Source organism: Rutidosis leptorrhynchoides, chromosome 1 (assembly GCF_046630445.1).
Source record: "Rutidosis leptorrhynchoides isolate AG116_Rl617_1_P2 chromosome 1, CSIRO_AGI_Rlap_v1, whole genome shotgun sequence".
Taxonomy (NCBI): domain Eukaryota; kingdom Viridiplantae; phylum Streptophyta; class Magnoliopsida; order Asterales; family Asteraceae; genus Rutidosis; species Rutidosis leptorrhynchoides.
Genome location: NC_092333.1, coordinates 579,473,256 through 579,483,825, shown reverse-complemented (window position 1 = coordinate 579,483,825; position 10,570 = coordinate 579,473,256). Strand labels below are relative to the sequence as shown.

Here is a 10,570-nt window from a genome sequence, read left to right as displayed (position 1 = left end):
AGAAAAATACAAAATTAAATACCACATCAGCATTCCACTAACACAACACCAACTCACAACACCAACTCACAATACCACCACTACTCCACTGAACAACACAACACGTCCTAGTCATCAAAAAAGTGCAAAAAATACACAACACGAACCTACAACAAGAACTACCACTACAAATGGCCTTAGGCCGCTTGCAAAAGAAATAATTATCTTGAAATTAGTCGGTGAGTTGAATTATAACTAAATAAATGAAAAAACAATATTAACTTAAATTACATATCTCACTTTCTAAACTTATCCAAAAGGGCATTAATAAGAGCATCTCGTTTTTCATATCTTACTTCTTCTATCATCATTCTTTGTTCTTCCCTTTCTCTCCATCTTTGATCCATAACCATTCTTTCCTTCTCCAACGCTTCCATCTTTTGTCGCCATTCGAGTTCCTTCAATCGTCTCTCTTCTTCTTTAGCCTCGAACACTTTCATCCATTGCATTTCGATATGCATCTGTTGCTTCATGAATTCATTTAGTACATCTTTTATGCTACTAACAACACTCCCACTAAGATTGTTTCCAATGCTACCTGTTTTAGCTTTCTTTTTCGTGTGTTTGATACCACTTGTCATGATCTTTTCTAGATCGGTTTCTTCATTTTCGTCTTCTTCGTCTGATGATAATTGCATCGCTCTTTTTTTGGATCCAGTTGCTACATCTTCTGATTCCATCCATAGCATCCTTTGCATCCGATCTGTGAAAATCGTTTGCAAGTCATTGTAGAACGGAAATTGTTGCCTCATACCGTCGTGTTCCATCGTCTCACATCCCTACATTTTTATTAACCGATATTAGCTTTTTTCACATTATATCATAAATAAACACACATACTTACCATATATATGATCATTTAATTACAGGAAGTAAATTAAATCTTGGTAAGTTACTCATACAGTCATATATATACATGCACCCATCTAATAATTGATCAATCTAAAGCTTAGATCCTTATGTAATAGAAGTTTGGGTTGCTTGCAAACCATAGCAATAATAAGAGTACATTTAATTTACTTAAGACTAAATGTAAGATACTCATCATCAACAACAGCAGCAGCAAGATAAACACTTCTTAATTAACACACTATTATCATATGTAATGACGGAGCCTAATGAGAGCGGAGAGGGGCCTTGACCACCTCAAAAATTTTAGTAGTTAATGTAGTTTGTGACCCTTTGAGTTACGCAAATTTGGGCTTTTAAACCAACGAAATCGGAGTCCGTAAGAAGGAGATAAGACCAAAATAGTGAAGGCTCACAAAATTTGCGAGCTGTCACCGTTTTAGTCATATCTACTACATACTTACTCCAATTTAGTAGATTTAAAAACCTAGACGGGCGTAACTCAAAGGGCTACAAATTTCAGTTTTATGGTTACTTCATATTTATAGTGTCCTATCTGAAATCTCTATACATTATAGTTTATTTACTATTCGTATTGATTGACAAATACATATATGTAATCTAACACACTATAAATTTATATTCTAGGCTAAAATCATTATCAAATCTTTCAAGTAATTTAATATGTCATGTTCACCTTCTTAATTGAAATTGTTCAAGCTCCGTCACTACTGAATTCATATGTTATGCTCATTATTATAACCAATGGATATATTCTCACTTGACCGATCATGACAACAAGATACGTTTGTTTTATTTTTATTTTTTTATGTAAAACAATCTATGGTCCATAATAAGAATTTAAAAAGCCTTGATGACCCTAGCTACTGTATAGTTTTAATATAAAAAGTAACATGAGAAATAGGGAACAACATGCATTTGATCTTGAATTAATTAACCTACGACGTCTACAATGTCGATCTACTAGCTTCAGCATATGTATAATACTAATAAGAATACATATCATAAATAATTTTCACATACAATTTTGAATTTTCACTCGCATTTGCTAGATCTGGGTTACATATATACCTTTTATGGAACATTCTTAACCGTAAGGATAAAAAAATTCAATGAGTTTACGTATTTTAATTATGCTCGATAAATAGAATGAGGGAAGCTTCATTAGAAAAATATTACTAGAATTAAAGGAAGGAATCTATTTGTATGGAAACTTAGAGTATCTGTATATCTTGCAGAGTTGCAGAAGTTGCTTTATCAAAGTTTAGGTGTAATCTTATGGTTTATCTTCTATATGATCAGCACTATAATGTGGAAGAACTAGGTAAATCATTTTTTTTTGGAACAACCGTTTTATTAACAACCTCAACCTATCAAGAACTGGGTAAAGTGTTAATCACTTTACCAACTTTATTACTCAAATATTAATAGGTCATTTGTTTCAATTTAATCGTCTACAGATCAAAAAATATCCTGTTTAATTAAGAAAGGAAGCACTATGTAAAACATTTTTTGCCGGAACAACTATTTTATTAACAACCTCGGCTTAGCAAGAACTAGGTAGAACATTAATCAGTTTACCAAGTTTAATTACTTAATTAAATCCTAATAGTGTGTTCCAATTTAATTGTCTACAAAAAAATAGACCGTTTGATTAAGAAATATTGAGTGTGGTATACATATATATACACACATACTAAACATAAATGGCATTTAGGGTTTATAACTAAGAAAGCCTTAATCATAAACAAGTGATTTCTATCTGTATCCATATTATCATTATCTAGATCTATCGAAACTCGAATTGCGCAAACGTACCTTATAACGGGTGACAAGATTCTTCCATTTAGCTTTGCACTGCTCACCACTGCGATTATACCCCCTCTCTTTCATCTTTGTGGATATCACTTCCCATAAAACCTTATTACGTTTTGTTTCCATGAACGTTTGATCCAGTTCTGCTCGTATCATCAAAAAATCGCGTGTTTCTTGAACACTCCATTGCGGAAACCTATCGCTACTGCTGCCACTACCTATACTTGGATCCATACCATGATGAAGGTGTCCGTGCTCCATAAATAAATATTTATATTTATATTTATATATTTTATTATATTATAATATTATATCATAAATCATAAATGATATAAACATGTATGCTGTTTAAGGTTTGAGATGGGTGGAAAGTATGATTTGTTGGTGGTGTAGTAGATGAATCAGGGAGGATTGAAAGAAGGTAGGTTGAGAAGAATTTGAAAGGCTTTATATGATGGATTTAGCGTGTTTGTGTGAATTCAAGGTGTGAAATGGTTATACGCATGAATTTTAATAATTGTATTTCTTGCTAAGGTGGCAAAAAAGAATGCCAAGTTGTAATTTGATTGTGTTTTTGGCATGAAAACGAAATATCTTTTATAAAAATTGTGTCCATATGCGTTGTTTATCTTTTTTGTAAGGAGTACTATTTTACAAAGATTACCGTAAAAATAAAAATATATATAGTTGAAGGAACCAAATAAATATAATTAAATATTTATATTAAATATTAAATATTAATATTATTGTATATTGACTTTATTCCAATATCTTCTTGTTCTCATCCTTCTACGCGGAAACTATCAGCTTAATTTTTGTTTACAGAAGACTTTTAAACAGTATCATACTTTTATTATTGCCACTTTTTTAAAATTGGCAGTACTAAATTGGTAAAACAATGCGCATACTTTGATTACGTACATTATCAGATACTCGCATATATTGTAGGGACGTGCAAACATACTATACATGTATACTTTTTTACCAAAAAAAAATAAAAAATTAAATACATATAGAATAGGACCAACTCATCGATGTGTGACCAGTAAATAAAGTTACACTACTACACGAGCAATCACCAACAATCACCGACAAACGACTAAACAAACTACACTAAAAGCAAATAAATTACTCCGTAATAGATTTGTATGATCTGCCGATCTAGTACATTTAAAAATGACTAATTAGTACTGCTACATCCTATCCTACTATACATTAAGGGTTTTTATTAAGTAATAAATGTTTGTAAAACCTCCATCTTAACCATTGGTTCAAAAAATGACTTCCACATACCCTTTGATCCAAAGACTTATATTCATCCCTTGTCACCATTAGGTAATAAATCATCTTTTTATGTTAATGTTCCTTAATTACCCTTCAAAATAATTAGATTCGGTATTAGCTTAAACACCGAACTTACTAACCTGCTATTTAAATTACTTTACTTATTCCAATAGGCAAATAGGTAATTACGAGTAATATATTTGGCTTTAACATACCCAAAATAATTACATAACGCCTGCAACTCCAACTTCTTCTTCATTGCACATTTTATTCCTTTTTTATTTATATATACTTATATACTTATAGTACAAACTAAATTCATTTGACAATGGTTTAGGGTTTAAGGTTTACATATAGGGTTTAGGATTTAGTGTATAGAGTTTAGTTTATAGGGTATAGGTTTTAGAGTTTAGGGTTTAGATTTTGGAATTTATGGTTTAGGGTATAATGTTTAAGGTTTAGGGTATATGGTTTAGTGTGTAAGGTTAAGGGTTGGTGGTTAAGGGTTTAGGGTTGATTTAGGGTTTGAGGTTTAGGGTTTAGATATAGGGTTTGGGGTTTAGTGTATAGGGTTTAGGGTTTAGGGTTTAGTGTGTAGTGTTTAAGGTTTAGTGTTTAGGATTTAGGGTTTAGTGTTTAGGGTTTAGAGTTTAGGGTATATTGTTTAGGGTTTAGTGTTTAGTGTGTAGGGTTCGGTAGGGTTTAGGGTTTAGTGTGTAGTGTTTAGGGTTTAGTGTTTAGGGTTTAGGGTTCAGTGTTTAGGGAGTTGGTGGTTTAGGGTTTATGGTTTAGAGTATAGTGTATAGGGTTTAGAGTTTAGGATTTAGGGTTTACGGTTTAGTGTTTAGGGTATAGCGTTGGTGGTTTAGGGTTTAGAGTTAGTTTAGGTTTTAGAGTTTAGAGTTTAGATATAGGGTTTAGGGTTTAGAGTTTGTGTATAGGGTTTATGATTTAGTGTTTAAGGTTTATTGTTTACAAATTACTTTAGATTTTTGAATTTATGATTTAGGATTTTGGGTCGGTTTCAATTTATGATTTAGTGTATAGGATTTACGGTTTAGTGTTTAGAGTTTAGGGTTAAGGGTTTAGGGTTTAGGATTTAGAGTTTAGGCTTAAGAGTTTTGGGTTTAGTTTTTATGGTATAAATTTTAGGGTTTACGGTTTAGGGTTTTATGGTTTAGGGTTCACATATAGGGTTTAGGGTTTAGTTTATAGGGTATAGATTTTAGAGTTTAGGGTTTAAAGTTTAAAGTTTAGGGTTTAGAGTTTAGAATTTATGTTAGGGTTTTGGTCGGTTTCAATTTATGATTTTGTTGTTTGTGGATTCATGTTCTTTGTACAAGGGTTTAGGGTTTAGATTTTAGAATTTATGGTTTAGAGTTTAGGGTATAGTGTTTAAGGTTTAGGGTTTAGTGTGTAAAGTTAAGGGTTGGTGGTTAAGGGTTTAAGGTTGATTTAGGGTTTAGATATAGGGTTTAGTGTATATGGTTTAGGGTTTAAGGTTTAGTGTTTAGGGTTTAGAGTTTAGGGTTTAGTGTTTAGGGTTTAGTGTTTATAGTTTAGAGTTTAGAGTTTAATGTTTAGGGTTTAGTGTTTAATGTGCAGGGTTTAGTGTTTAGGGTTTATTGTTTAGGGTTTAGGGTTTAGCGTGTAGGGTTTAGTGTTTAGGGTTGGTGGTTTAGGATTTAGGGTTTATGGTTTAGAGTTTATTGTATATGGTTTAGAATTTAGGGTTTAGTGTTTAGGGTATAGCGTTGGTGGTTTAAGGTTTAGGTTTGGTTTAGGTTCTAGAGTTTAGGGTTTAGATATAGGGTTTAGGGTTTAGAGTTTTGTGTATAGGGTTTATGATTTAGTGTTTAGAGTTTATTGTTTACAGGTTAGGGTTTAGGGTTTAGATTTTTGAATTTATGATATAGGATTTAAGTTATAGGGTTTAAGTTTTAGAGTTTTGGTCGGTTTCAATTTATGATTTTGTTGCTTGTGGATTCATATTTTTTCTACAAGTGTTTGTATTTCTTTCTTTTTTTATGATGGCATCATATTATACTTTTGATGGCATTAATGATGAAGATGGAGGTTAGAGAAATTCTTTTGCCTCTTATGAAGACGGGAACCGCTAGGTAACATGACAAATTGAGTTATTTTTTCAAGGCTTAAACTGGTTCAGAGTTTCGAGTAGATCTTGTCGGTAACAATTGTCTTTTGCGTTAGCTCAAACAAAATGTAATATAAAAATGGTATTGTTAAAACTCTTTTCTTTTAAGTCTAAAAAAATATGATATTGAGGTTTAGATATTTGAGTACTCGTTGGGTGATTCTTAGCTCACCTGAACGGTTTGAGTTAAGCTTAACTTTTTATACCCATCTGACCTATTATATATGTGAAATAACCTAAATTGAATAATATTTGAGTTTTATTAGCCATATAAATTATTCTTGTCTGGATTAATGTGTGCATAATTTTTTATATGGTTTTTAAGGGTGACATTAAGAGATTCGCTAATGGTCTGTTAGGACTTGGGAAAGATGAGCTGCAAGCTGGGCATAATGTAGGTGTGGGTACTTCAAATAACACATTTAGTCTCAAAATAAATTTTATGAAAATTATTTCAATTCAATACCTATATCAGTTAGTAGAAATCAATAAAATTGAATAAAAATTAAAAAATCTCAATTGAAAAGATAATAGAGATAAATGTAAGAAGATTTGTAAAAATTATAATCTATGAAAAGTAAAAGATATCTGACTTGATGATGAGACAAATGATTTTAGAACCATAAAAAAAATAGAAGCTTGTTTATAAGATATCCATGGAGAAGCATTTGGGGAGAGAAGGAAAGAGGTACATTTTTCCTAAAAAATATGCAATTTTTTCTAAAATTACACTACAACGATCAAATACAAACCAAAGCCCAACAGTACAAAAAAACACCTGAAATAGTTGACCATACTTTTCATTAGTCTACATCCTGGTCTAATGACGTAATCAATGAGTTTTCCCAATTCAACACATTTTATTCTAACTTTTTTAACCCACATTAATACATTCAACATGATGTTATGTTTAATATGACCGAATACATTTTTCTCAAACTGAATTGTTCAAGCCATTAAATTTTCCTACAACATACATTCTATCATCCATTGTGATGACAACAAAAAAAATGATAAATTATATTTGTCATGTAGCATATACATCATATTACAAAAATTATTAATATGTATTTACTTCTTTTAATAAAATGAATAAACAATCATTGCAAACATGCGTATTTGACTACAATAAACAGATTAAAACCAATCATATTGGACGACAATGGAAATGATTAAATACCACCAAGAATGTTGTTTATAAAAAAGCCTTGAGACGTATTTAACTAAGATGTAACTGTTCTATGGTTAAATATCCTTTGAATATTTTTGGTACAACTCTAATTATATATACTTATAGTACAAACTAAATTCATTTATGGTACAACTCTAATTATATATATATATAAGCTTAATTATATATGCTTTACTTCTTTTTTTAACATGTTATTAACAAATAGTTATGGACTGTTTAACGATTATAATATGAATGTGATTTAGCGGCTGCCGGAAGAGCTTCAAAAACTACCTGAACTACCAAGTAATTATGACAATGAGTGTCTCGATCTGAACAAAAAAAATTCATATATGGTGTTTGAAGCAAGAAAAAATATCAAAGAAAAAGTATGTTTCTAAAGGGTGGCTAAAGTTCTTAACTGTAAATGGGTATGTTCCGGACGACAAGTGTTTGATTGCGTTCATGCGTGACGAACGCAGGTTCATCATGGTCCTAGATGGAACTCACCCGGTGTAACAGTTTGTTTCGGTATCAAAGTCTTTTGATTATGCAGGTTGTCCGTTAGTTTGTGCAGAAGTGTTAATGTATATGGATTTAGTTTCTTTCTATTTTGATGCTTAGACATGTAAATATTAAACATTTTAAGATGTAACTTATGGTAACCATTGAATAGTTTGGCATGTAATTGAACTTTATGATATGTCAATCGATGAATGATGGTAATTTTTATATGCTACGGATCTTATCATTAAACACAAGTTGCAACTAAACAACTAAAATATATGATCTTATGTTTATATAATCTTATTCTTCTGTATATTAAAGAAAAAATTGACAATATAAATATATTAGAAATAGTATTTTTATGGAAACATCAACTTCATATTGATCAACTTCTATTGTTAGATTGTTCGGATAACCAAATTCAAAGCAAAATAACAAATACAATATACTCCGTAATATGGTATTACTAAATGATTTCACCCTTCAAAAACCCCGCGAAATCGCGGGTCTTTAACTAGTAATAAGTAATAATTTGAATTTGTGGATGTGGTTTAGTGGATTAACGTATTATTCTCACATCGGAGATGCGAGTTCGAATCTTAACACACACAATTAATTCTCATATTCACCCCCACATTAAGTGGGATGTCTGAGTTGATGTCACCTTTTTAAATCTCTTCATGAGAAAATGTCTCTCTTTAAAATAAGCCCGGTTGAGAGGTTTTACTAGATCCGTTCACGTACTTCCACCCGGACACTACCCGTATGGATGTGTTCCGTGTACCCTCGATCGGGTTTGGGTTTCCGCCCGAACGTTTGTGTTACGTGCAAATGATGAAAGTCGTTGAAATAAATGATTCGCTGATACAAAATCGCTATAAAAAAAAAAAAGTAGATAATTTGCAAAATAGCATAAAAAACTCTAACTACTGCACATAACTCTCGAAAATAAAGAGTGTTCTAGTAAATAAACACTGTGCGCCCAAGCTTCCGGATTGAACCAGCCCCCTCGAATGGAAGATGAAACAATTCAGATTAGCTTTTTGTAACTTTTATTTTCGCATTACATCATCATAAGTCATGCTTACCAAAGAATAATTGGTGGGTCTTAGATTCTCAGTGACTTATGACCGGTTTTTCTTTTTCACTTTTTATACAATAGTTAATTACTTCACAATATCTCTAATATAATATAACTGTATGAGGACTATAATTACAATTACAATTTATAATTAAAAGCCCTTTTTTCCTCATTAAATCTTATAGTCTGAATTCATATAAGATGTATTTGAGTAAAAAGTGATACATAAATAATTATTATTTGTTTAATATGCTGAATAACGATATAAATAAATGATTATACCAGATTAACCTCTATTTTTTGAACTGTTTTATTAAGATGCATCCTAATCTTATTTAATAAGTTAAAAACAAATGTCACTCTATTACGCTCTCCACATTTAATCTTTATTCTATTAGGTTCATTAAATACAAATCAAACATGACCTAAGACGTCAACGAAGCATTGCTTCAACGTCATCCTCTTCACCTTGTGTGTTGGGGCTGGAGGTTAGGTCATGGGTTCGAGCCTCGCTCTACCCATCTTATTAATTAATCTGCCTGAAATATGAATATCCAGATTGACCCCAAGGGGGGGTTTTTCCCCGGATCCATTCAGGATTCAAACCCCGTCCGCCTGCCCCTCGGGATGGTTAAAGGATCGAATTCCTGTAATGCGATTCGAGTTTCCTCCCGAACGTGTGTGTTTGTGCAAATGATAGGTGTCGTTGAAATAAATGATACACTGATGCAAAGCTTGCTTGCTAAACAATTCATCCTCTTAACATGTTACATTAGCACCACAGCAACATCGAAATCCTATTACTAACTCATAACTAAACATTACCTATCATGGCTAAAACAATACTCCTCTCACATCAACATCAAAATCCTAGTGACCAACGACTATTTCCAGCCACCAATCACAGCTAGCCACCTCAATCTCACCCTTCTCTCATTTAAAGTTTTAGTTTGACAAATGTCGGCCGACAAACGCTCACAAACGCCCCAGTACTAGTGTATGTGGGGTGTTTGTCTTACCATGTACGCGGGAAACGAGGGACAAATGCAGCATTATCTGTGATCTAACGGATGAATAACTATCTAATGTGAATCCTCTTGGACAGATAAGTGATGTGTCAAAAGTGTGTGCAGTAGTGCTTAACTTATCTTTCAACTTTTAAATTTATAAAACCTTTATTTAATACACTTTAACACTCTAACGAGCAATAAACCCAATCAGATGTAGTATTTTAGGTTATCATCCCAAGAGAGCGTAGATGCGGATAAGAGTTGTTTTTTATTTAGTTTAATTCTTGTTAAAAATTAAAGATAAATTTTTATGTCTTTTATAGGATATATTCTTATCTCTTAGGAAAGAGATGATTTTAAAAGATAAACAAAATAATAAAACAAAACAAGGAATTGAAGATTCATAATAAACAATTAAAAGTAAAAGCAGTTATATGAACAAATAACTCATATGAGAATCATATTAGGCAAGTTTCATAACTTATATTAACACAAAGCAGAATAATAATCATAGACCAACTATTATTCCTTTATAGGTTAAGCTAAGTGTTGCATATCATTCAATAGATAGGACTTAAAGCATATGCTAGACACGTGATGTGCATGACTAACATCTCAATTCCTCATATTTAATTCAA

At 31.7% G+C, this 10,570-nt stretch overlaps 1 protein-coding gene across 1 annotated transcript; it reads right to left on the bottom strand.

Annotated features, from left to right (window-relative positions):
* Nucleotides 1-251: 251 nt before the first annotated feature.
* On the bottom strand, nucleotides 252-3,125 carry LOC139882379 (trihelix transcription factor GT-3b-like). The gene is made up of 2 exons (XM_071866712.1): nucleotides 2,728-3,125; nucleotides 252-818 (listed from the first exon to the last, which is right to left on the bottom strand). The coding sequence occupies exons 1-2, from the start codon at nucleotides 2,983-2,985 to the stop codon at nucleotides 276-278; spliced, it is 801 nt and encodes a 266-aa protein (XP_071722813.1). The 5' UTR covers nucleotides 2,986-3,125; the 3' UTR covers nucleotides 252-275.
* Nucleotides 3,126-10,570: the final 7,445 nt, after the last annotated feature.